This window comes from Loxodonta africana, chromosome 18, assembly GCF_030014295.1.
Source record: "Loxodonta africana isolate mLoxAfr1 chromosome 18, mLoxAfr1.hap2, whole genome shotgun sequence".
Lineage (NCBI taxonomy): Eukaryota > Metazoa > Chordata > Mammalia > Proboscidea > Elephantidae > Loxodonta > Loxodonta africana.
Genome location: NC_087359.1, coordinates 70,061,659 through 70,088,077, shown reverse-complemented (window position 1 = coordinate 70,088,077; position 26,419 = coordinate 70,061,659). Strand labels below are relative to the sequence as shown.

General features: G+C 52.8%; 2 protein-coding genes across 8 annotated transcripts in view; one reads left to right on the top strand and one right to left on the bottom strand.

The window, feature by feature from the left end:
• ZBTB4 (zinc finger and BTB domain containing 4) overlaps window positions 1-15,220 on the top strand; it is a 16,709-nt gene extending 1,489 nt beyond the window's left edge. For 2 of the 4 annotated variants that reach the window (XM_023556410.2, XM_023556411.2), the window contains exons 2-4: window positions 8,115-8,185; window positions 8,645-9,708; window positions 10,623-15,220. In XM_023556410.2, the coding sequence (XP_023412178.1) occupies window positions 8,654-9,708; window positions 10,623-12,576 (3,009 nt within the window). In that variant the 5' untranslated portion in view covers window positions 8,115-8,185; window positions 8,645-8,653 and the 3' untranslated portion in view covers window positions 12,577-15,220. Of the gene's footprint in view, window positions 1-338; window positions 434-943; window positions 1,004-8,114; window positions 8,186-8,644; window positions 9,709-10,622 lie in introns of those variants that run through there. The other 2 variants (XM_064271716.1, XM_064271717.1) reach the window with 2 other exon arrangements.
• CHRNB1 (cholinergic receptor nicotinic beta 1 subunit) lies at window positions 15,220-26,419 on the bottom strand. 4 transcript variants are annotated; one of them, XM_064271720.1, is made up of 11 exons: window positions 26,281-26,403; window positions 26,056-26,195; window positions 25,402-25,446; window positions 24,775-24,884; window positions 24,567-24,675; window positions 24,105-24,252; window positions 23,608-23,817; window positions 18,348-18,571; window positions 17,729-17,910; window positions 17,221-17,368; window positions 15,220-16,732 (listed from the first exon to the last, which is right to left on the bottom strand). In XM_064271720.1, the coding sequence occupies exons 1-11, from the start codon at window positions 26,342-26,344 to the stop codon at window positions 16,592-16,594; spliced, it is 1,521 nt and encodes a 506-aa protein (XP_064127790.1). In that variant the 5' UTR covers window positions 26,345-26,403; the 3' UTR covers window positions 15,220-16,591. The 4 variants fall into 4 exon arrangements, with proteins under 4 accessions (XP_064127790.1, XP_064127792.1, XP_064127791.1 ...); XM_064271721.1 differs by having other exon boundaries at window positions 16,615-17,044; window positions 26,281-26,412; XM_064271722.1 differs by lacking the exons at window positions 26,056-26,195; window positions 26,281-26,403 and adding an exon at window positions 25,644-25,926.

Here is a 26,419-nt window from a genome sequence, read left to right as displayed (position 1 = left end):
GGTCCCTTCCCAGGGAGTGGGCGATCGTATGCCCCTCCGGGGGCTGCAGCCTGGCCCGCGCCCCGCTCGGCGCCCACTGGCCCGGCGGCCCTGCGCGGCGTGGTTCTCTTCGGGATCGGCCCTGGCGGAGGCCGTCGGGAGCGCTCGCTCCAAGCTCGGAGCCGAGTGTCGGCTGCGCTGCGCCGGCCTCCTCTCGGCGGCGGCGGCGGCGGCACTGGGGGGGGACTGTTTCCGGGGGTGGGGGTGGGGGTAGGACCGGGGCGGGGGGAGCCGATGATGTCAGCGGCGGCGGCGGCGGCGGCGGGGCCGGGCCGGGGCCAGGCGCTGGGGGGGCCGGGGCCGGAGCTGGAGCTGGAGGCGGGCGAAGCCGGAGCGGCCGGGGGCGGCCACGGTGATGAGCCGGGCCTGGCGGACTCGGCGCCATCGCAGTCAGGTGGGCCCCGGGGCGAGCCGGGCAAGGCCAGGGCAGACCGCAGCCCGCAGCCAGGCCCCCTCCCCGCTGCCCGGCGCCGCGGGGACCCGGGCCGCGCCCCGCGCCCCGCCCGCTCCCCTTTGGGGTTGACCCGGGGGCTCAGGGGTCGTGGGCTGAGCCAGGCCCCGCCCCCAGGCGCGCACGACGCTGGGGGGCGACTGAGTGGGCCCTGGTATGGCGTCCGACCGAGCCGCGGCAGGGGGCGCGATCGCCTGGGGCCGTGGGAGGGGCCGCGCTCAGCCCCCCCCCTTGAAGGGTTAATTCTGCAGCCTAATGTCCCCCCCTCCCCGTGGGGGCAGGTTGGGGGGTGGGGTGGGGCGGGTGTGAGCCCGGGCTGGCGCTGCAAGCTGCTGGGAGGGCGATGGCGTAGGAGCCAGGCAGAGCGGGGGAGGGGTGGGCCGCCGAGCGCCCCAGAGTTGGGGTGTGCGGGGTGCGCAGGGCGAGCTGGGGCTCTGCAGCCGCCGCGCCGTCGAGGCAGGGTTGTGGCTGTGAGTCCTGGACACTGTGTCTCGCCGCTGTGTTGTGGGCAAGGTAAAACTCTCCCGGGCACCACCGTTTGCTGGTCTGGCAGCCAGGGGTCCGGGTAGGGCCCTCCCGGAGCCAGGGGGGGCAGAAAGGCAGGAGGGTGTCCACTGTTGTGGGGCAGAATTACAAGATGTGGCTTTGGGTGACAGATGGGCATTGAAAACAGGGCACAATAAGCGGAGTGCGGACTTGGGTAGCTGTGGGGTTTGACGTATGTTTTCTACCCGAGCGTGTGTTTTCTTGCACGTATGTATCTTGTGCTGCACACATGAACTGTTTATGAACTGTTGTTTTCTGCATAGTTGGCATGGTGTGTGTGTTGTGGAGGCCACCAGAATGCCAGATGTATGTGCCCATTTGCAGGGGGCGGCTGTGTGTCTTTGAGGCAGAGGGCGTCACGTCTCGGTCCCCTTTCTGTGGCCCTGCCGAGGTGTGGTCCAGTCCTGGCGAGAACAGGCCACTGGATGGGTCTGTGTGTCTGTGTGATGAGCGAGTTACATGGCGGTTGCACAACTAGAACTCAGGCCCTGCGGATCGTGTGGGGAGTGAGAAACCTAAGGGTGTGTCTTGGGTCCTTCTAGGTCGGCTGGCGCTAGTGTAGGGGCTCAGGGTGGATCGGGCAGGTTGCGTTTATGGGATTGTGGGCAGTCGAGCGAGGGGGAAGGTTGTGTGTTTGCAACATTCTCCACGGGATTCTTTTGTGACGTTGTTTGTGGAAGCCTGTCCGGGCTGTTGAACTGAGAGGCGAGCTGGTCAAAAAACACTTGTGGGGAGGGAACTGGCGTGACAAGGGTACCCTGGGCTTCGTACACAAGAGTCCAGAGCGAGCTGCCTGTGCGTTCCTGACTTCTGTGTGTTTAAGTGGTTGTGTGGGGCCAACGTGGGGATGTGTTATGAGGAAGGTGGGGAGATAAATGTGACATAGAGCAAGGGCAACAGTTGGAGGCACGGGTGTTGTTGGAGTGGCCCCGTCAGCCTTTGTGCAGGGTCTACTCGTTTGCCCCTAGCCGCCGGCCTGCCAGTGCCGTATGTCAGGGTCACTGGGAGGAGAAGCCAGACTGGCTGCAAGGAAAGTGAGCTTGGACACAGTTGTGGCTCCTTGGCCATGTTTATGTAAAGGCCGGGTGTGTGACTCTTGTCATTAAAATGGGGGGAAAAAAGAAGTGAAGTTTTCAGTCTTCTCCTGTTTTGTCCTCTGTCTGCCCACCACCACCCCTCGCGGGTATCTCTTGCTTTTCCTTCTCTCCTCTGACGCACACCGGGCCTCACTCCTGTGACCTGCCACCGTGGAGGGCTCTGGGGATGGAATTTGCTCAGTAGGCAGATTCCTTGAAACAGGTTTTCCTCACCTGTGGGGCCTGGGCCCTTCTGTGGCTGTGTGTGTGTGTGTAGGGGGCGAGTGGTGTGTGTGCTGCAGGTATGCACACCACTGTGTCCCGGGCCTGGCCTGGAGGGGAGGATGTATGTGCAGGGGGGCACAGGCCATGGCCCAGGCCTCCTGCACCTGGGTTGGGGGGAGGCTGGCTGCCGCATGAGGCCTGCACAGCAGGTGCACAGGACAGCCTGGTGGAGGGGAAGGAGCCTGAGGCTAGAACTGAGGACTCTGCCCACCAGTGTTCTCATTGGCACTTTCTCTGGGTGAGCCTCAGTTCCTCACCTGCAAAATGGGGTGATTACCTGCCCTAACTGTCTTCCAACAGGATTGGAAGTAGCACTTGGGAAATGGACCTGGAGAGTGGCAACAGTTTGGGGCTCTGCCTGTGTCAGCCACTGTCAGCCCTCTGCCAGCACTGAGGGTCCCCGTTTTATGGTTTTGCTCACAATAATAGTAGTAAACACTTAGCACTTACTAGGTACCAGGCTCTGTTCTCAGTACTTCTACGCATGATCACTCATTTAGTCTTCACAACAACCCGGTGGAAGTAGGCGCTATAATTACCTGCCTTTTTCAGGTGAGGCACCTGGGGCCCAGAGAAGTCATTTGCCCAAAGTCACTTAGCTAGTAAGAGGTAAAGCTGGATTTGAACCCAAGCAGTCAGGACCTGGGCCCTGTGCTCTTTACCACTGTAGTCTGCTGCCTAACGAGAACTTTCAGTGGGCCTCTCTGTGCCCCTCCCACCCCCATGCACTTCTCCCCAGTTGCAGCAGAACTTAGCGTCTGTACCAATCCATTTTAGAAGAGCCCTATGGAATGTTCAGGCAGTGCTCTCAGCGAGTCACAGCCTGGGGAGTGAGAGCCTAAATTATCTGCTGCAGTATAATGTGGGGTGCTGCCAAGAGGGGCACGAAATGATGAATCAGGGGAAGGAAAGGTTACTCCTTGTTCTGTGGGTCACGGAGGGTCAAGGAGGAGGTGGCATTTGAGTTTGACCTTAACATTTTGGAGAGAGATCTTGAGAAGCGGTTGGGGACAGGGCATTTCTAGCAGGAGAGCCAGAAGAGGCAAAAGCATGGACGTGTGGGATGTGTTGAGGTTGGATAATACACTGAGTGCTGAAGGGAGAATAAGGCAGCGCCAGGTTAGAAAGAAAGGTTGGAGTTAGACCAGAGCCTTTGAATGCCCAGTTGAGGAATGTGAACTTTATCCTGGAGTTGGTGGGTACCGGTGAAGGTCTCTGAAGTGGGAAGAAAACCATGGAAGTAGGGAACCCTGGAGGCAGGGGGTTTGGCTGGGAGGCCATGGCCACGGGTCATAGGAGTGTTAATAAGGACTTGAGCTAGTTTGGGCGGACAGAGGTGGGTTGAAGGGAAGGTCTCCAGAGCCATTCCCAAGCTCAGCGACAGATTCAACCAGACTTGGTGACGGCCTGGATGTGGGAAGCAGGGAAAGGGTGGAGTCAGACATGACACATTTAGCACTTAGCACGTGAGGCCTTGTGTGGTGATTTATGTAACCAGCTAGCCGGCCATAGGCCTCTTCAGAGCAGGATCTGACAGTATGGCACAGGAGAAAGATACAGCCACTCTAAGGACAGATGGACCTGGGTTCAAATCTTGACTCTGCTGCTTGCAAGCTGTGTGACCTTGAACAAGGCATATCCCTCTCAAAGCCTCAGTTTCCTCTTCTGTAAAATGGAGATAATATAAACACCTATTTTGGGTGGCAGTTTCGAGGATCTCATTGAATGAGGTGATGCATATAAAGCCCCAGGAGGTGCATCTGGCAAATTGGGGGTGCTTCAGAGGTGGCCCTGGCCCACTCAGCCTGGCGTAGTGGGCAGCTTCCTTCCAGAGGGTGGACAGACTGCAGGCTGATTTTGAAGAGGGCAGGTCATTCATTCACCAAAAATCCTTTTGCCTCCAATTATGTGCCAGGCATGGTTCTAAGCACCAGAGACACAGCAGTGAACAAAGCAGACAAAAACCCCTGCGCTGCCCTCCCCCCCTTTGGAGCTTACATTCTGGAGATAAGTGAGCGATATGTTTTACTAAGTGCCAAGGAGAAAAATAAACTAGTGGTGGGGGGGTGGCCAGGGAAGGCCTCTGGGGGAACAAGACTTTTGAGTCAAGGCTTAAAAAGGTGGGGCGGCAAGGCTTGAGGCTATCTGCAGGAAAGAACATTCCAGGCGGAGGGGGCAGCAAGAGGTGGAGCGTGTCTGGCTGGCAGTGCTCAGATCCCCACGCCAGTCCCGCCTCTAAGGTCACACAGCCAGATGAGAGTAGAGAAATGGTGAAGACAAAGAAATAAAAAACTAAAAACCACAGAGCCACCAAACCTACCATGAAGTCTGCTTTCTGCCTCTTCCTCGTCACCACTTTCCCCCACTGTTTTCCAGCACTGCGCTCCAAGATAATAATAAGAGCTAGTATTTATTGAGCAGTTACTGCGTGCCAGGCACTCTTCTAAAACCAAAGAGCCAAACCCATTGCCATCAGATCAATTCTGACTCATGGCAACCCCATGTGTTAATGGAGTAGAGCTGCTCCATGGGGATTTCATGTCTGTAATCCTTATGGAGCAGATTGCCAGGCATTTCTTCTGTAGTGCAACTGGATCGATTTGAACCACCAACCGTTCTGTTGGTAGCCCAGTACAAACCATCTGCACCACCCAGAGACAGGCACTCTTCTAGGTCCTGCCAATTATGAGCTTATTTAATCTGTACAACAACCCCATGAGGTGGCAACTATTATCTCCATCTCAGAAAAGGAAGGAGCCTTTTTTGGCACAGTGGTTAAGCACTCTGCTGCTAACTGAAAGGTCTGTGGTTCGAACCTACCAGCAGCTACACAGGAAAAAGATGTGTGGCAATCTGCTTCCATAAAGATTACAGCCTTGGAAACCCTATGGGGAAGTTCTATCCTGCCCCATAGGGCCACTGTGAGTCGGAAACAAAGAGGTTAAGTAATTTTGCCAGGGTCACATAGCTACTGTCCTTTCTGTCTCCATAAGCCGTTGTAGGGCAGTGGCCGGTGACGGACACTTGAACTCAGAAGAACTGGATGCAAACCCCAGATTGGATAGCAGTGAGACCCTGGGCAAATCCCCCAACCACTATGTTCCCTTGACCTGAAAGTTAGGAGCTTGGAGTAGTTTCTCTAAGCCTCAGTTTCCTCATCTGTAAAATGGCATTGGCAATAGCCCCTACCTCACCGTAGTCACTGTGAGTGTTGAAATGAGATGATGCAGATAAAATGCTTAGTGCGATACTCAGTACAGGAGTCCCTGGATGGCACGAACGGTTAAGCACTGAGCTATTAACCGAAAGGTGGGTGGTTCGAATCTACCCTGAGGTGCCTCAGAAGAAAGGCCTGATAATCTACTTCCAAACAATTACGACCTTTGAAAACCCTGCGGAATACAGTTCTACTCTGAAACGCATGGGGGTCACCATGAGTTGGAACTGATTCAACAGCAGCTGGTTTGGGTTTTTTTTTTAAATACTTGGCACATAATAAATATCTCATAAATGGCAACTACAAGGATCATCGTGGTGATGATTCTGGGTGCTCTGTAAGGCCAGTCTACCTTTAGGCCTCTGTGGTTCTAAGAAGGCTGGACAGTCCTGGTCAGGATCCCGGCACACAGACGTGCCTCGGCAGGCCCTAGGCCTGCCACGTGTAGTCGTGAAGGTTGGCAGGCCTGGCTGAGAGGTGAATAGGGGCTGAGATCGAAGCTTTGCTTACCTGTGTAGGTAGGACTGTACCTCGAGGAGGAAGGGGCCCTTCTTCTAGTTTTCACAAAGGCAGCCTGGATGGGCTAGTGAGGGGCCGTCCTGGGTGCTGTAAACATGCCCTTCGTTGTGGGCCTGTGGTGTGGTGCAATCACCAGGAACACAGACTTTGGAGCCAAGCTTCCTGGGGTCAGGTCCCAGCCCTGCTATCAACTGGTTATATATCCTTGGGCAAGCTACCGAGCGTCTGAGCCTCAAGTGTCTGAGCCTCAGTCTGTCATTTTAAAACAGGGCTGCAAACTGCTGCCCTAAAGGGTAGTGGTGAGGAGCACACAAATGAGGCAATACATGTAAAGCGCTGACTCTGGGAGAACCAGGGGCTGTGGTGGCTCTTATGGAAGGGAGTGGGAGGCCTTGCTCTCTTTGCTCACTTTACAACCAGAACTGACCACCAGCTGGTGAAGTAGGCCTCTTCCCCAGGATTCCTGACCTAGCTGCAATCCAGCAACTAACGAACTAACACTTGACCCAGTATCCAGTCTGGGCCTAGCAGTCAGGCTTATTAAAACTTGTAACTCTCACCCCTTTTACCACCTTCCATCTTCTCATATGGAGTCCGTGGGTGGCACGCAGTTAAGTGCTTGAACCCACCCAGAGGCACCTCAGAAGAAAGGCCTGGTGATCTGCTTCCAAAAGGTCACAGGCATGAAAACCCCATGGAGCAGTTCCACTCTGCACACATGAGGTCACCATGACTCGGAATTGGCAACTGGTTTGGTTTTGGTTTTTCTTCTCACCCAGGAGAGGTGTCAGGGAAGTGTTTTGGGGAATGTGAAGTGGGGTGTGTGTGGGGGGTAGGAGAGACCATTAGTCAAGATAGTGTGAGTGATAAATGGGAAGAGAACATTCTTGGGGGGGTGGGAATTGTATAAGGAACTCCTGTTGCAGGACCCCTCTGAGGATGTGTGTGACCCAGGGCACTCAGAAGGATGTCCCCAGTGAAAGGAGGGAGCTGGCAGCACTGGTGGAGGGTAGAGGAGAGGGCGGAGAGCTCTGCTCTCAAGTCAGCAGCCTGGCTCTGGGAACAGACCCCACCTGTTATTACCAGCTCTGTGTGACTTTGGATAAGTCACTGTATGTCTCTGGAATCCAGATTTTCAACCGAGAACTGGGAACAGAAGGGCCTGGTGCTGCCACGGGAGACAGCAGTGAGGTGCTCCCAGGGCTGTGATTGTCACAGCTCACGTGTGGGTTGCCTGCCATTCCTTCTGGATTTGAGGTGAGGTGGCCACTCTGTCCCCCTCTTTTAAGCTAAAGTCTCGAGGCCACCAGGTCACAGAGTACAGGGACCCTGGTCTGGTGGCCCTTCCAGTGCCCTCCAGTGACCGGAGCAAGTGGTGCGTTTGTCTGAGAGTCAGTGGTCTTTGGTAGTCACCTGGCATACAGGCCAGAAACCTCTCTCTGATTTATGGATGTTGGGACATGTGGGGAGGTCCTCTCGACCTGAATATCTAGCAACTTGGTCTAATAAAAAAAAGGTCATGTAAATATATCCTGATATGCAAATGAGGTCATTGCGATGAAAGACAACATGCAAATATTTGATTTACTTTGAGCCTCTAAGATTGGGCCACGGGGACTTAAAAGTGATGACAGGCATCCCTGGACCTGTGAGACTGAGCTAGTTGACATATTGTTTTGAGTCTGGCAGTCAGTGAATTGGGAGTATGCAAATTATGTTGTTGCTGTACTTCTGTGGGCCAGTAGAACAAGGCTTTGCAATAAACTGTGTGACCTCCTAGGACCTGTTGGCAGCGGCTAAGCAAATAACCTGACCGAGGCTTCTCCCGCACAGGAAGAGTTCAGGGTCTGCAGAACATCCCAGGCACTTCTTGGCCCCCACTTCTGTGCCAGCCCCCACTTCCTGGGGTCCTTCCCTTCCTGGGGACACTTTCCTGGCCTCCTTCTCTATGTTCCCCGACATAGTTTCTGTTTCTCGTCAGAAGGAAGAGGCCCAACAGAAGGGACTTGCTGATCCACACGCCCCTCCGCTCCATGGTGGCTGTGCTGTCAGGTAAGAGGATGTCAAGAGGACTGCCCCCAGGAAGCATTGGACCTGAGGCCTCTGGCCAGCAAGGCAGCCATTTTGTCTGGGCTGAAGAGTCCTTTGAAATGGTTATGGGGTCTCCATTGCTTACATGTCTAGTCTGTAACTTTGGACGTCATGACTCCTTGACCTTCACTGTGCCCTAAGGTACCTGAGGCTTCTTCTAGCCCCTGATGTAGGATGCTGTCTGGAATTGGTCGGCTAAGGGTTAATCATTGACTCCGGTGACTTAAAGTTATTCAGCCTTCCACTAGTCTCTGACCCACATCATCTGACTCCCTCTCAGCTCACTTCGCTGATCTTGGAGGCCCCTGCCTTCGGCCCAGTGTCTGAGACCCTCCTCAGCCACCCTCCCTGCCGTCAGTACCTCACCCTTCCCCCAATCTTTCATGGTCCCTTACCCCTGGCCTCTTCTCCCCTATCTAGACTGGCGCCATGCCCCCCCCTGCAGAGGTGACGGACCCGTCCCATGCTCCCGCTGTCCTGCGCCAACTCAATGAGCAGCGGCTCCGTGGCCTCTTCTGTGACGTCACCCTCATAGCTGGAGACACCAAGTTCCCTGCTCACCGCAGCGTCCTGGCTGCTTCTAGTCCCTTCTTCAGAGAGGCCCTGCTTGCTTCGGCCCCACTGCCCCTCCCACCAGTTACTGGGGACTTGGCCCCCAACCCTGCCACCACTACAGCTGCCACCTCCTCCTCCTCATCTTCCTCCTCCTCTCCCCCTCCAGCCTCACCCCCTACTTCATCCCCACCCCGGGTCCTGGAGCTGCCAGGGGTCCCAGCAGCTGCCTTCTCTGATGTCCTCAACTTCATCTATAGTGCCAGGCTTGCACTACCTGGTGGGGGAGGGGACGGGGCAGCTGTGGCAGAGATTGGAGCTCTGGGAAGACGTCTGGGCATCTCCCGCCTGCAGGGCCTAGGGGAGGGAGGTGATGCCTGGGTACCTCCTGCCCCAACCCCTATGGCCACCTTGCAGCCTGAAGAGGACAGCTTCGGGCCTGGGGCTAGGCCCACTGGGGAGTGGGAGGGTGATGGGGCTGAGGGCCAGGCCCTTGACTCACAGTCCCCCCTGTCCCGGAGGCTCCTCCCCTGCCCCCGATGTGGGAAAAGTTTCATTCATCCCAAAAGGCTGCAGACCCATGAGGCTCAGTGCCGACGGGGGGCCAGCACTCGGGGGTCTACGGGGTTGGGAGCCGGGAGCTCTGGCCCCGGGGGTCCTGGCCCCGGGGGTCCTGCAGGAGTGGATGCCTCGGCCCTGCCCCCACCAGTGGGCTTCCGAGGTGGCCCTGAGCACGTGGTGAAGGTGGTGGGCGGACACGTGCTGTATGTGTGTGCGGCCTGTGAGCGCTCCTACGTGACCCTGTCCAGCCTGAAGAGGCACAGCAACGTGCACTCCTGGCGGAGGAAGTACCCCTGCCGCTACTGTGAGAAGGTGTTCGCCCTGGCTGAGTACCGCACCAAGCATGAGGTGTGGCACACTGGGGAGCGCAGGTGAGTGGCCTGGGGCCAGGGGTCGGGGGTGGGCAGGGCAGAGGGATCAGGGGCCAGAACTTGGGGACCACAGGACAAGGGAGGGAATAAGCTGAGCGTGGGGCCTAGAAAGTCATCCTGAGACTGGCCTGTTCACCCCCCACCTGCCTGCTCACCCACTGGCCCCCAGCTGTCTTCTGCTCACCTACCTGCCTCCCTCCACCACTTCCTTCAGCCGATGATTATTAGCACCCTTACGCCCTGGCTGAGTGCTATGGAGAAGGCAGAGAAGGAAAGAGAAAGTTGCCCTCATAGGAAAGGACTATGGGAAGTGCAGGCATGTCCACCACTAGCTAAAATATTCAGGACAGTACTTTATATTTCTATAATGTATCCCTGTTCTTAAGACAGAGTCCCTGGGTGGTGCAAATTGTTAAGCAGTTGGATGCTAACCAACAGGTTGGCAATTCGAGTTTGAGGTACCTCAGAAGAAAGGCCTGGTGATCTACTTTCAAAAGATTGTCTTGAAAACCCTGGAGCACAGTTCTACTCTGACACACATGGGGTCGCCATGAGTCAGAATCAGCTCGACAGCAACTGTTTGGTTTTGGTTTAGTTCATAAAGCGTTTCCCCATTCTGTCATTTGTGCTTCAAAAGAAAGCGTTGTGAGTTAGGTAGTGTGTGTGATTCCCAGTTCAAAGATGGAACAGTTGAGGTCCAGAGTCTCACCGCTGGTGGGAAGCTGAGCTATGACTCTCAGTGCTCTTCCTGAGGCTGGCAGGGTGAGGCAGCGTGGAATGAGGGAAAATAAATGGCCAGGGGAATTAGAGGTGTGATGGACGGCAGTTGAGGACATGGGAAGTTGAAGTCCTGGTTTCAGGGCCCTGACTCAAGTGGCTCTGTTCCTGCCCTGTTCCCTGCTGTTCTGGCCCAGGTACCAATGCATCTTCTGTTGGGAGACCTTTGTCACTTATTACAACCTGAAGACCCACCAGCGAGCCTTCCATGGCATTAGCCCGGGCCTCCTAGCCAGTGAGAAGACACCCAACGGAGGGTACAAGCCCAAGCTCAATACCCTCAAGCTGTACCGTCTGCTCCCCATGCGGGCAGCCAAGCGGCCCTACAAGACCTACAGCCAGGGAGCCCCCGAGCCCTCCCTTTCTCCAGGCCTTGACACAGCAGCCCCTGCAGCAATCCCAGCCAGCCCACCACCTGGGCCCCCACCCGCCCCAGAGCCAGGGCCCCCACCCTCTGTTATCACCTTTGCCCACCCAGCCCCCTCTGTCATTGTCCATGGGGGCAGCAGCAGTGGTGGAGCAGCTAGTGGGCCAGCCAGCACAGGGGGGGCCCAGGCTGCCTCAGTCATCACTTACACAGCTCCCCCAAGGCCCCCCAAGAAACGTGAGTACCCACCTCCTCCCCCTGAGCCTGCACCCACACCAACCAGCCCAGCCGCAGCAGTCAGCCCAGCCACCGCAGCAGGGCCAGCAGCAGCCACAGAGGAGGCCAAGGGCCAGAATCCACGGGCCGGGAGGACTCTGACCTACACAGCCAAGCCAGCTGGCGGGATCGGCGGGGGCGGAGGTCCCACCGCAGGGCCTGGCCGGGGCGCCTCACAGCTCCAGGGTCCCCCTCCGCTGTGTCAGATCACTGTGCGCATCGGTGAGGAGGCCATCGTCAAGCGCCGTATCTCAGAAACCGACCTGCGTCCTGGGGAGCTGAGCGGAGAGGATGGGGAGGAGAGTGAAGAGGAGGATGAAGACGAGGAAGAGGATGAGGAGGAGGAGGATGAAGACGAGGAGGAGTCAAAGGCTGGTGGGGAGGACGAGCTCTGGAGGCCCTACTACTCATACAAGCCTAAGCGCAAAGCTGGAGCTGCTGGTGGCAGCAGCAGCAGTGGGGGCAATGGCATGCCCAGAGGCCGGCGGCCGCTGCGCTGGAGACAGAAGCTGGAACGGAGGAGCTGGGAGGAGACCCCAGCAGCTGAGGGCCCAGCAGGGCGTGCCCGCAGTGAGCGGAGGCACCGCTGTGGGGACTGTGCCCAGACATTCGCCACCCTGAGGAAGCTGCGAAAGCACCAGGAGGCCCACAGTGGCAGCTCCCACAGCTCCCGGGCAGGACGGAAGCCTTCCAGCCGCTTCACCTGCCCACACTGCGCCAAGGTGTGTAAGACGGCAGCTGCCCTGAGCCGCCACGTGCAGAGGCATGCTGCTGAGCGGCCTGGGGGCACCCCCACACCTGTCATTGCCTACTCCAAGGGCAGCGCCTGCACCAGACCCGGGGATGTCAAGGAGGAGGCCCCTCAAGAGATGCAAGTCTCCTCATCCAGCGGGGAGGCAGGTGGCGGGAGTGCTGCTGCAGAGGAAGCTTCTGAGACCGCCTCCCTTCAGGACCCTGTCATCTCAGGGGGTGAGGAGCCCCCAGTGGTGGCAGGAGGGGGCAGCTATACCTACCCGCCTGTGCAGGAATTTCCACTGGCTCTGATTGGGAGTGGCCGGGAACCTGGCAGTGGCAGGGGAAAACCTGGGAGTGAGGTGCCAGTGGGGGCTGGGGAGGGGGACAGGATGGAGGGGATGGGGGCTGCCAAAGTCACCTTCTACCCTGAGCCCTACCCGCTTGTCTATGGCCCCCAGCTCCTGGCTGCCTACCCTTACAACTTCAGCAACCTGGCCGCTCTCCCAGTCGCTCTCAACATGGTCCTACCTGATGAGAAGGGTGGTGGGGCCCTTCCCTTCCTACCAGGGGTCTTTGGCTATGCAGTGAATCCCCAAGCAGCACCTCCTACTCCCCCACCCCCAGCTCCCCCAACTCTTCCTCCCCAAGTCCCCCCTAAGGGAGAAGGGGAGAGGGCAGGGATTGAGAGAGCCCAGAAGGGAGATGTGGGGTGAGCTCTGGGCCAGTTCCCCCCTTTCACCAGATGCTACCCTCCCTGAACCCCACCACTACTACTAGCGCCCTGGCCTCCCTGCCCCTTGGGAGCCCCTCCACACTCTTGTGCAGGGACTTGGGGGCCCCTGGAGCTCAGGGGTCAGGCTGCTTTGTGTGAGATTGTAGTTTCCCATCTCCTGGGAAGGGATCTTTGATGGTTCCCCTCTCAATTCTCCTCCAGGGAATGGCCTCCTTGAGGGGCAGGGGCAGCCCCTGTCCCTTCTCCAGCCCTAGGGGCAACTGAGCAATATACTTATATGAATCTCTAGTCACGGCCCCCATCAGCTCTGAATGTCTAACCCTGCGCCCCCTGATTTGTAAACGAAGGGGGAAATCATCTCTCTCACCCAATGATCCCACCTGGTTCTGAAGCTTTCTCTTCCCCTACGGCCCTTCCCCAGATGCTTCCCAGCACATTCCAGTCTTCTGTTTCTTCTTCCCACTCCCCACCCTCCCCAGGTGAGAGGGTGGTGACGCCCAAGACCTGGACCAGACCATTGTGATACCTGAACCCCACCCACTGGGGGGCATGGCTTTGGATTCCATTTTTCCCAGGATGGGTTTCTATGTCCCCGTTTTTTTCATGTTTAGATGCCATGCCTTCCTTGGCATCCATGCCTTTGGATCTTCCATACTCCTGGACTTTGGAGATAGGCTCTCCCAATCCAGGTCAAGGAGGTACTGTGGTTGCAGGGAGGGCTAGATCCCTCTGTTCCACAGCTGAGCTCCTTCCCATCCCAGGGCAGCACCAATCTTGGCCCTATCTTGACCCTCAAATCCAGTGAGCTCCAGATTCTTCCAAGGCAAAAGAGGTGAGTATATCCCACCTCTTTCTGCCTCTAGATACGGCCTCTTCTGGGCTAAACCAGATTTGGGGGCCAGGAGGGAGAAGCTCCATATGGAATGAGGAAGGGAATCTACTTGCTCCCTGTTTTTCCTGATGGTTTCTCCCAGACTAGACCAAATAGCCAGAAAAGTGATGGGGGTTGGATGGGTGGGTGAGCCCAAGATTTGCACATGACCTCCCATCCTTACCTTTACCCTCAGCTTCTCCCATGTCACTCCCCTCATCAGTCACTCCAGATGGTTTGTGGGGAGGTACCCTACTCCCCTGGTGGGCTTTGGGGTACCCCCACCAACTTTCCCTCCAGAATAGCACCTTACACCCAATCCTTAACTCAGTTCCCCACACCCAAAGATCCCAGCCTAGGGATGGGGTACAGGGACCCTAAATAGTCCCTAATCCCTAATTTGCACTAGTTAACTCTGGTCAGGGGTCCCTGTATTTCCTTCCAGTGGGGGAGATGAAGAAATGTTTGTTCCTAATTCTCTGAAAACTGGGCCTCCATCATCAGTGATTGGATGAACACTTCCACCCCACTCCAAAAAAAAAAAAAAAAACAGCCCAAAAGGGGAGAGCCAGTTCAGTTTTGGGGAGCAAATTTGACAAATGGGAATTAGAGGAGTGCAGTTTAAAAAGGGAAAATGTTGTATCGTCAAAATGCAGCCTTTTTCCCAGCTACTGTTTTCTGGGGGCCAAGATGGCTGCCCTCTGAGCATCTGCTCAAAGGGCAAGATCAAGGCTTCTGGAGGGAGGTGAGTTTAGGGGAGGGACAGGAGCATCCTCCTGCCTCCTCTTGCCCTCACAGCATATAGGAAGGGGGAGAAGGCTTTCAACAGGCTCCCTGAATGTTAACCATGGAGGAGTGTCGCTCCTTCATTCCCCCTGCTGTCTCTTTGCACTTTTCTTGGTCTTGGCCACAGCCTGAGTGAAGAGTTTCCTACTGAATGTACCAAGTTCCAATTTTTAAGGGGGGAAAAAAGTTTCAAACAGGGGACAATGCAAAAAAAAAAAAAAAAAATCACTAAAAAAGTCCCACAAATCTTGTTCTGGCACTTTAGAAAAACTGCGAAAAAATACATAATAAAGAGTACATATATATATCTACACACAAATTTATCTATCTATCTATCTATATATATATATACAGCGGAACCACAAGAGAGACTGAGGAGGGCCTGGAAGCAGGGGGCAAATGTGATGACAGTCCCCCTACATCCTTAGCCTGCACTCCTCTGAGGCAAAAAGGCACAGGAGACAGAAGGGGTTGAGGATGAACTGGGGAATTTGAATTTCAGAATAGGTCAAAATTCCAAAACCATGGATATTTTGGGAGAACTGAGATTGTAGACATTATTATTATTTTTTTTTTAACTATGATTTAGGAAAATTGTTTCCAACATTTGGTGGTTCAGGGCAACAAATGAGGTTGTGGCAAGGTGGAGATTAAAATATATGTATTTGAGCTGGGGACCTGGGGTAGTGTGAATTTTAGATGTTGGAAATTTGGGATTTTGCAATTTTGTCTTTTGAAAGCTATCAAGTCTTGTTAGTTTGTACTCTCCCCATGTTCTCTGGGAAGACGGGTGATGGCGGAGTGGGAAGGCCACTGGTTCTGTGCCACAGTACGCAAGATTTAAATTCTACAGACTCTAGCTCTATACGTAGCGAGGACCCAGATATAGAGAAACTGACTGATATTTATCTCCGCGTTTGTGTGTGTGTCCAACTCTCTAGGCCAATAAACCAACAAGACAAATGAACTGTGCTCCGCAGCAGGGTGCCAGGTGCGATTATTTGCGTGGCTGGTGGGCCTGGTGAACAGGGACATGCTAGCCTTATCCCATGGGGATCCCTACAGCTTCAAGCAGTTGAGTAGATGTGAAGGTCTGTTGACCTTAGGTACATCACTACTATTACACAGCCACTAGGCTCAAAATTTCTTTGGTCCAACCTCCAAGCAGAGACATTAACTGAGTCCTGTTCACACAGCCTGTTGCACACAATTGCTGGGCCCAAGGTCTGTGTCCTGGAAGGACCATGCCTTAAACCAGGTCCAACCCTTTTTCCAAATTAAAAGGAAACTAGTGACTTCCCACTGACTTCAACTCTTTGTCTCCCCTTTCTTCCCTTGTCTCTTTTCAGTGTAATGGAGGAAGGGCAGGTAAAATGAGTGAAGCTGGTCAGGCAGGTGAGGGTTTTCAGGAATTCTGGCATAAATTCCTTTACCAGAGCCAGTAGTCACTAATTAGCTCGAGCAGCTCCTCCCAGTAGAGAACCTAGGACTAGTGTTATGAAAGTTTTTTATTTTTTTTCTTCAAGAGAATTCAGAAATCAAAATTTCCCTATGAAATATCCCAGTTTCAAAGGGCAGCCAACAAACTCAAATTTAAGATGTTTCCCATAGGCCAAGACAAACAAGTTTGTGACCTCTGAAATACACTGTATAGTGCTTCTCATATGATCCTCAAATAACCCTAAGGGGAAGATAGTATTATTAGCTTCATTTTACAGATAAGGAAACTGAGGCACAAAGCAGTTTCAGTGGCTCATCTAATGCTTGAGCACCAAAGCTGGAACTTGAATGGAATTCTTTAAAATGCTTTTTTTTCTCGTTACAAGCACAGGCTTTCAGAAATAACATTTTCTAACAGTCATCACAAAAGAATTTAAGAAAGGTTTAAAAAAAAAAAAAAAAAGACCACTAGTCCCAACATGCAAAGATAAGCAGTACTAAATTGGTGTATTTCCAGGAAATTTTTTTCCAATTCTTTCAACAAATGCTTGTTAAGGACCTACTATAGGTGAGGACCTATGCCAGGCGCTGGGGATAGTAAGGTAAACAAGACACAGTTCCTGCCGTCATACAGGCTTATAGTCTGCTGCTTGTTCTGTGATCCATTTCATTGGGGACCTAGGTGTTGATATCCAAAGGAGCTTCTTCAAGAACCCAGAGTAATCCCAAAGTCCCCATCTGTCCCAGTCCCACTTTCGTTTCCTCCCCAGGGAGAGAAACGGTGAGAGGGCTGGATTCCCATAGGAGTTAGGAGGTTAAGAAGCAGAGAAGGGACAGGGCTTGAGAGTACTGCAGAACTCTCACTTCAGATGGCCGGGGACCTGGGTCTCTCCTGTCCTCAAGGAAAGGGCTCGGGAGGAGGCAAGTGGTACGTGGCATCCAAGAAGATGACTAGGGTCCCGACGCTGGTGAAGATGATGAAGGTCCACAAGAAGAGGCGGTCCACTACCATGGCCACAAACTGCCAGTCCTCCTTCAGCTGGGGATAGGCAGAGGAGACTGTCCTTGAGCCCGGGGCCGCGACCTCCAGCAAGGCCCGCCCCACATCCCAGTACCAAGCCAGAATCTTTCAACATCCCCCCTTCTCTCCCACCCAGCAAAGGGCGGGCTGCAGAGCAGGAGAGCAAAACCAAGGGTGAAGGATAAAAAACCCATCGCAGTCTAGTCGGTTCCGACTCATAGCGACCCTATAGGACAGAGTAGAGCTGCCCCAGAGAGTTCCAAGGAGCGGCTGGTGGACTCAAACTGCCGACCTCTCTGGTTAGCTTTTAACCACTGCGCCAGCAGGGATCTGCAAGCGAAGGACAGAGTACAGAACTAGTCCGGAAGCCGGGGGCGGTACCAAGGGAGGTAGATCTCCAATCAGAAAGTGAACCGAGGGGTAGGGGTGGAGCCTGAGCTTGGGGGTGGTGCCAAAGTCACAGAGGCCCTAATCCTGCCTTGCCCACCCACCCTCATTGGGCTTACCGCATCGTGGTCCTCCTGCTCTTGCAACTGTCGAGCGATGTAGCTGATGGAAGAAACGACCTCCCGTAGCTCGGCAGGCAGGCCTACAGCCCGGATTGGCCCGTCGATAAATCGCCGCAGGTCCGGGGCAGTCAGTTCAGGCTGGAACCTAGAGGAGGAGTGACTCTGGCCACGCCCTGGGCGCAAAGACACAACTCACGGCCGTGCTCTAAGCCCCGCCCCAACTCCTCCAGCACCGTGCCTGTTCTCAAAACCTGAGAGGGCCCTTCAAGCTCTCCCAGCCAGCGGCGACCTTCAACAAACCTCGCCTGCCTTCCGCAACTCTTCCCACGCCCCTGTGCTTTAGTTTCCACCTTCCCACAAAGTGGACCTCTGAAGGGATACTGCAACTCCCATGATGCTCAACCACAGCATCTTCCGGGACCATAGGCCTCCTGTTTCCGCACAGTCTTCTGGGAGCTGTAGTTCTTCCTCCCCCTTCTTTACGGGCGATGGGTAGCAGTCTTACCTGTTGAGTTTGGGGAAAAGAAAATCACTCGGCGGCTTCCGGATGAAATATTCATCTGTTCCCCGACCCCAGCCACCTCCTGGGGAATCCTTGAGGGCTAGAGAAGGAGGCTCTGGCATCTGGTCTCTCTCAGGTTTGGGCCTTTTCAGACCCAAGTACCGCGGGAGCTTGTGGATAAAGATCTGCAGATGGAATGGAAGAGGAGTATTAAAGGGGGCCCTTCAGGTCTTCATACCAGAAGGGAAGGAGCCAACCACCCCTTCGCCACAGCCCCATTCCTGCGCATGCGTGAATCTGGTCCCACAGCCTACACAGGCAAGGAAATGCACTACACAGCCTACACAGGCAAGAAAATGCACTACACAGCCTTCAGAGCTCTTAAGTAGGTTGGAAGGCATCATCACTGGAAAGAGAGGTTCCGAGGGCTCCCATCCTGATAGTACCCAACCCTGAGAATGTCTCTCTTGGACTCAGAATGGATAATACTGATGAAGAAAGTATGGGAACTATGAAATTACAATGATGGAAGGGTAAAATTAATTTTGCCAAGTGATACCTGGACAAAAACCCAAATACTAGGATTGAGAGTTAACACAGGTTGGGGGTCGAGATCTCTTACCTGTCGAACCCAAAGGGGCATTTGGTGGGTGTGGGGTGAGCGGTGGTGCAGGTTGAGGACTACGACACTCAGGATGACAGAGAAGGTGACGAGGACCATGGTGAACATGAGATACTTGATAATGATGGGGACTGATAGGGAGGTCTCAGGCACTTTGTCTGCCAGCAGCAGCAGGAACACAGTAAGAGTCAGCAGGGCAAAGATCGAGAGCCCCATCTTCTCCCCTTGGGGGTTAGAAGGGAAGGAAGATTAGGCTTTGCCAAAAGGCAATTTCTATGGCATAATCAGTGACTGTGTTTCTAGCCCACTCAAGGATAGGCTTTTGGAAGGGTCATGTGTATACAAATGATTCCTGCAAGTCCAAAGTCTGGGATTTTCCCCTGAACTCTAAAATCATATACACCTGCCTACTTAACCTCTCTGATTGGATGTCCAGTAACTCATTTCTGTGGGGTCATAGCCACCCTGTAGCACAGAGTAGAACTGCCCCATAGGGTTGAAGCAGCTGATGGATTTGAACTGCCAACCTTTTGGTTAGCAGCTGTAGCTCTTAACCACTGCACCACCAGGGCTCTAATGGATGTCCAACAGTCACCTCAAATTTAACATATCCCCTGCTTCCAAAGCTGCTCCTTTTATAGTCTTCCCCTTCTTAAAAATGACAACTCTATCTTTCCTGTGGCTCAGGCCAAAACCCTTGGAGTCATCCTCAATTCTCATCTCTCTCATCCCATGTGCAATCTATAACAAACTCTACTGACCCTGCCTTCACAGTATATCCTGAAAACTAATGACTTATCACCTCCACCACTACCACCCTGGTCCATACCACCATTACCTCAGGTCGGGATTATTATAACAGCCTCCTAACTGTTCTTGCCTCATCCTTTGCTCCCCTGCAGACTGTTCTCAACTGAACAGCCAGGATGATCTTGTTAAAATGTAAGTCAGATTATATCACTCCTTTTCTCAAAAGCCTCCAGTGGCTCCTCCTCTCCCGCATAGAAGCCAGAATCCTGACTATGATCTACAGGGCCTTCCCATTATCTCTCTGGCTTCATCTCCTACTGTTTTCCCCTTGCTTACTTCATTCAGTACATTGGCCTCTGTGCTGTTCCTTGAACATGCCAGGCACACTCCCACATCAAGGCCTTTACACTTACTGTTTACTGTGCCTAGAACATTCTTCTCCCAGATATCTGCCTGGCTCACTATCTTGCTTCCTTCCAGTCTTTGTTCAAATGTTCCCTTTTCAGTGCGGCGTTCACTGGCCATTCTATTTTATTTACTTATTTACTTTGCCAATTCAACTTTTTACAGGTATACAACATATTGACAACAATTATAATAATAGGCTGTGCGATACCCTTTAATAAATGCAATTTTCCCATCACTATTAACTCCCCTTTCCCCCTCCCACCCCTGGTAACCACTAATAAACTTTGTTCTCCATACATTTGCCTTTTCTTGTCTTTTTATATAAGTGAGGTCATATAGTATTTGTCCTTTTGTGATTGGCTTATTTGGTTCAGCATAATGTCTTCAACCTCTGTCCATACTGTAGTCTCAAGACTTCATTTCTCCTACTGGCTGAATAGTGTCCCATTGTATGTATGTACCACATTTTGTTTATCCATTCATCTGTTGAGGGGTATTTAGGTTGTTTCTGCCTTTTGGCTATTGTGAATGGTGCTACAGTGAACATTGGTGTACACATCTCTGAGTCTTTGCTTTCAAGTCTTTTGGGTATTATACCTAGGAGTGGAGTTGCTGGGTCATATGGTAGTTCTGTTTTTAGTTTTTGGAGGAACTACCACACTGTTTTCCGTAAGATGTACCGTTTTGCATCGCACCAACAATGGATAAGGGCTCCAGTTTCTGCACATCCTTGCCAATATATCATTTTCTGTTTTTTTTTAAATCTTAGCCACCCTAACAACAAAAAAAAACCAAACCTGTTGCCATTGAGTTGATCCCAACTTACAGTTGACCCTATAGGACAGAGTAGAACTGCCCCATAGGGTTTCCAAGGAGCAGCTGGTAGATTCTAACTGCTGAGCCTTTGGTTAGCAGCAGAGCTCTTAGCCACCGCACCACAGGGGCTCCTTAGCCATCCTAATGGAAGTGAAATGGTATCATTGTGGTTTTGATTTGCATCTCTCTGACGGCAAATGACACTGAGCATCTTTTCATATATTTGATGGCCATTTACTGTCCTCTTTGGTAAAATGTCTGTTCAAGTCCTTTGCCCATTTTATGACTGGGTTGTCTTTTTGTTATTAAGTTGTGGAAGTTTTATATACATTTTGGTTATTAGGTTCCTGTTGGATACGTGGTCTCTGAACATATTCTCCCAGTCAGTAACTTGTCTTTTCACTTTTTTGGTAAAGTCTTTTGATGAACAAAAGTTTTTAATTTTTATGAGGTCCCATTTATTTGTTTTTTGTTGTTTGTGCTTTTTTTTTATTATGTTAGATAATCCATCGTTGAAAGCTAGGCCTGACAGCGTTACCCCTGCTTGTTCTTCTAAGAATTTTATGGTTTTAGTGTGTACTTTTAGGTCCTTAATCTATTTTAAATTTGTTTCTGTATATGGTGTGAGGTATGGATCCTGTTTCTTTTTTCTGCATGTGGAAATCCAACTTTTCCAGCACTACTTATTGAAGAGACTCTCCTTTTGGCTATCCTATTTTTAAAATTCAACCCCTACCCCAATTCTTATCCTCTTCCACACTCTTTCTTACTTTATTTTCCTCCTTAGCACTTGTCCTTTTCTAATATACTACAGTGAAACCTGTGAGAGCCGGAACTAGACAGGACTGCCTTGTTTATCCAGACCTCGCAAGTTTTCTGCCTTTAACAGGGTGCAGCCTTATCACTTTTCTATCGCTGTCTATTAGCAGAAGATATTTCAGTTTTCCTTCTCTGGCAGGTATTCACCTTACACAGATTCTGGCTTTTGCAGGTTTTATTGTATCTAGTAGACTGATTTATTTTGTTTATTGATTTATTTTGTTACTAACTGATTGTTATTAACTGATTTATTTTGTTTACTGCCTTCCCACTGAAATATAAACTTCACTAAGACAGAGATTTTTGTCTTTTTTCTTCACTGATGTTTTCCTAGTACCTACCACATAATAGACACTCAACATTAATAAATGGACCAACCCCTATAGCTTTTTCAGGAACTACATAGCAATTTGAAAGGTCTAAAAATGAAGCAAAGTATTCAGGACAGGCCAGGTGGCTGCTTATTCATGTGGCATGCAACAGGCACTGCATACTTCAGGGAGGGGATGGAAATGAATGACTTTCATGATATGTTCCACTTCAGTCCTATAATTTTGGGTTCCAAGATTTACCCTGCTCCAGGGGGAAGTAGGAGGTTACATTTGGAAGTGAGTTTTAGAGTGCACCACTCTCTTTTCCTAAACAAAGAGAGGACTTGATGCCAGAGAGGTGGAAACCATATTTTGAATACTACAGTCAAAGATACCAGGTCCCTGAAACAGACTGGCACTGACCTGAGTTGAAATACCAACCTGCCAGCACTGCCCCTCTCTAACAATATAATGTCAGGCAAGTGACTTAAGCTCTCTCAGCCTCTTTATCCTCCTCTGTAAAATGGGAACAGTGATACAGGACACAGTACTTACCTCTCAGGGTTGTTGTAAAGATTAGAACTGAGTTAATATATGTAACACGCTAATTGTATAACCTCATAGAAAGTGCTCAAAAATAGTAAAAATAATACCAACACTTTATGTTGTGTACTGAGTACCAGACAGTTAATCCTCACCATAATTCTATGCAGTAATTGTCCCTGTTTCCAGATCAGGACACTAAGAAACACAGAAACTTCCCTGTTACTACATTATGCTGCCTCATAGAAAAACATTGGCTATTATCTCCTGGGGAGGTTAAGTGGTGTCAGAAAAGTGCAGGAGGAGGATACTAGGAATGGAGAAAAGGACAGGGATTGTTGTTTAAGCTTGGGAGTTTGTTGGTCAGAGGAGAGGAGATTCCATGGATGAGAGCCTAGGGCTCTGAAAGAAAGTTCAAATGTCCCCTGCAGGAATGGAGAAAAGAGGGGAAGCAGAGCCTGTGGTTGGGCCTACTTGGTAGGAGGGAAAACCTGGGTTCAGTTGGGGGTCTCTCTGGCTGAAAGGAAAACCTGGGTGGGATTCCGGGATGGCCTAGATTGGCAAGAAAACCCTGCCTGGATTAGAAATGAAAGAGCTGAGCTATTGGTGGGAAGGAGGGCTGGGTCCCTGTGGTGTGGTGAATTACTTAATATGGCCCTTCTAGCCATAGTCTTTGTAACTCCCACCAAATGATTGGGTAAGGACTATGCAAATGAGGTGCCTGTGGCCCACCAATAATGTAAATAAGGTATATAGCACCCTTGTGAGGATGGCACAATGAAAATAAAGTATATGGAACCCTAACAAGGGGATTGGTCAGTTTTGCCATCGTGCTATGCTTAAAAGTGCAGTCAGTCCAGGCGGGAGGGGGGGCACTACTGCCACCAAGAAAGAACAGCTAGGTGTGGAGCATGTCCAGTGGACCTTGGATTGCTGGGCTGAGAGGTTCTAGACCCAGGAGAGAGAGAGAGAGCTGTAGCACTGGAGATAGTGAGAAACAGCAAGAAGCAGCGGCAGATGGTGGCAGCAGAGGCAGCCGAACCAGGAGACTGTCAGGAGAAAGGGTGGTGGGCTTCCTGGCTCACAAAGCAAGAGCAAGGCAGTTATACTGGGTGTGCCGATCCACTGAGCAAGATAGCTGAGCGCCTTTCAGCCCAGGCTTAATGGCGGAGTGGGGTGCCTCAGGGCACTTGCCAGCAGAGCTAAAAGAGCTTTATAACACTTGCCTGAGCAGGGCAGAGGCCAAGGGGTCAGAGAGAGGTACGCCTGCAGGCACGGCTGAGAAGAAGCTGTCCCGATGGAAAAACTGTATCGTGAGTGCTCCCGAGCCTGAACTGTAACCTATTTCTTCCTTAATAAACCCCATAATAGAGAGTATTGTCTATGAGTTCTGTGTGACCATTGCAATAAATTATAGAGCCTAGCAGAGAAGCAGAGAGTGCTGTGGGAGAGCTGACTGGTGGCAGAATTGGTTAAAAGGTTGGAGTGTGGAGACATGTCTGCCCTCCACCGGATAGGAATCAGACTTGGGCTGTTGATCTTGATTCTCCTTCCCTCTTAGAGGAAGTCTGATGCCCCCACCACAGCATTTTTACAGTCCCTTGCCCCCTTACCTGCATCTGGAGGCAGATAGAAGACAAAGATGGCTAAGAGTGTGATGAGGATGCATGGGGCAATGACATTGACCAGGTAGAAGAGAGGCTTCCGGCGAATGATGAGATAAAAGGTGACTTCTTGATGCTGTCCTTCTCCCTGTCCCCTAGGATCCCCTGGAGGCTGGATAAGCCGAGAGGGTTTATGGATAATCTCCCATTGGCCGTTCTCTGGGGGAGGAGAGCAGAAGAATGGGACACCAGTGTGGGAGCTGTCCTGGTTGGTGCTAGGTTTGGCTTGCTGTACCATGTCCTACTCCTGAAAGGGCTGTTGTGATAAGGGGCTAGCTGTGGACACTGGGTTCGGCAGTCTCCTCCATATATGTGAAATATAGATAGTCATACTCATCTTGCTGACCACCCAGGGTTGTACTGGGCATTGCTGATGTGGTATATTTATCGGCCTGTTAGAAAATGGAAATTATAAAGCCCAGGGACATGGGGCCATGCCCGCTCACCAATGAAGGTGCCTTCATGAATGTGGATTTCCTGCTGTGCTTGTCCATTAGGGCCCAGACCTGTCCACAGGCTGACCTCCGAGCTATCATAGCTGTAGGAACTGAACACCATGGTGCAGTTTTGCCAGTCAAAGGGGAAGTAGGTCACCTGGACAGAAAGGGGATTCATTAGAGCTGCAAGAGAACTGGTAGGGATTGAGGGAGTTCAGGAGGTCAACAGGAAGGTCACAGAACAGATAGGGGCCAGAGGATATGGGGTGCTGGGGAGACAGGGATCACCAAAGGAGATCACAGGGAAGTGAGGTTACAGGAGAATTGGCAGGTTATCACGTGAGGGCAAAAGAGAGATGAGGGCCATGAGAGATAAGGGATGAGGGATGGGAGGCTCTGGGGAGTCTAGGTCTCAGAGGAGAAGGAGGGTTCCTAAGAGCGCCTGGAGCTTCCCAGCCGGGGCCTGGAGACCTGGATGCTGCAGCTGCTGCGATAGAGGCCCGGAGGCTGCCAGCGCACGGAGCCGTCGGAGGACACCACGACGTTAATGTCCAGAGCGACCTCAAAGTTTCCGTCATTGCTGCAGGGAAGGGATCTCTCGTCTGAAATCAAGGCCCTGCCCTGGTAGTCCCCCCTTCCTGCGGCCCGCCCACCTCCTGGGCTCTGGGAAGATCCTTACTTGTTCATGAGCACCACGTCCGGTAACCACACGGATTCAGCCGTGATGCGCAGCGAGTTGATGCCCTCGTGCTCCGCGGGGTCCCAGCTCAGCCTGTAGTCAGTCCACTCCTAGGGAAGCAGAGGCTGAGGGACTGTCTAGGGCTGGAGGTCGGGAGGGGACTTGGGATGCCCCCAGGAAAGCCCGAGAAGAGAGTGCAGCACCGGGCAGGGGAGGGGCTGTGGATCTGGAGGCCGGGGTTCTGGCTCGGGCTCCGCCTTCACTCGCTGGAACCCCTATCCGTTAATTTCCCCTTCACCCGCATCAGACCCAAAATATTTTAGTCTGTAAAAATCAGGATGCTGCATTAGTTAGCCTCTAAAACAGTGTTTTTCAAACTGCAGTTCGCGACCCTTTAGTAGATTGAGAACCAAATTAGTGGCCCAAAACCAGTGCTTAAAATTTTTAGAATTAAAAATGCTTGGAGTGCAACTCCCGTAGTACAGCTGGGCAATGTTTCCTGAAGCTTCTATTTCAGTTATAAATGAGTTTTCTGAGATGGTGATATTAAAGTATTCCTGGGCTGGACATTCGAGGAAATTGTAAAGGCAGCGGGATGCCCTTCACCACCCTGCGGGGTCTCCGTACCAGGTCTAAGTACACCTTCGCGCTCATCTCCTCATCTTTCTCGTTCTAAAAGGGAAAAATTTAAAGGACAGAGGTGAGTGGCGGGGAGAGAAATGAGGGGGCTCGGCGGGTCACGCTCTCCGCTGGAAATCCGGCGCGCCCCTTTTTCTAAGTTTCATTCTCTTGAACCCAAGTCCCGCCTCTGTCTCGGAAAAACCCGTTCCTGCCGGGGACACTCCCAGCCTGTCCATCTACAGTCTTACCTCCACCCATCCCTCCGCCTGGCTCTGTCTCAGGCCTTGCCCGCACTGGTAATTCCTCCAGCCCTGAATCACCTCCGGCTGTTTTATGTTGACCCGACCAGGCACCAAGCTCCGCCCCAGCCTTGTCGAGGCCTCATCTGGCCCCGCCTCAAGGCTCGCCCCCAGCCTGTCTTGCGGTCCCAGCTTCACCTCAAAGCCCGCCCACCATGCTATCCGGTTCCATCCCTAGCCCGGTCAGCAGCCACGCCCGCAGCTCGTCCATTGGTCCGATTTCGACTCAATCTGCGCTAACGGCTCGTCCATCTCCCGGCCAGGCCTCTCCCCCAGCCTGTCCATCTGTCCTGCCCAGCCCAAAGCCACGCCCCTCAGCCTGTCGGTGGGCCCGACCGCAACCCCCGGCGCGCGACCTCACCAGACTTATAAGTTGCGCCAGGGTGAGACCAATGCTGACCCGGACGCGGTCTCCCACCTCCCGTGCCGGGCGCACCGTACTGTCATAGCCCGAGAAAAGTTTGTCGCGGAGCCGGCCCTCCGCCTCCAAGCCATGTGCGCCTGGGGAAGGAGAGGATTAAGGGAAGCCGTGGGGTCCAGCCACTTCCCCTGCCCCTGTCACTGACCCTTCCCAGCCCAGGCTTACCCGAAGAAAGCGGCGTCTCCAGAGCCCCCAGCAGCAGCAGCAACAGCAGCGCCCTCGGGGTCATAGCCCGGCCGGGTGGCCCAGGGAGTTCGTTCGGTGAGCAGCCGGGACCGCCAGCACAGGGGAAGTGACGAGGCTC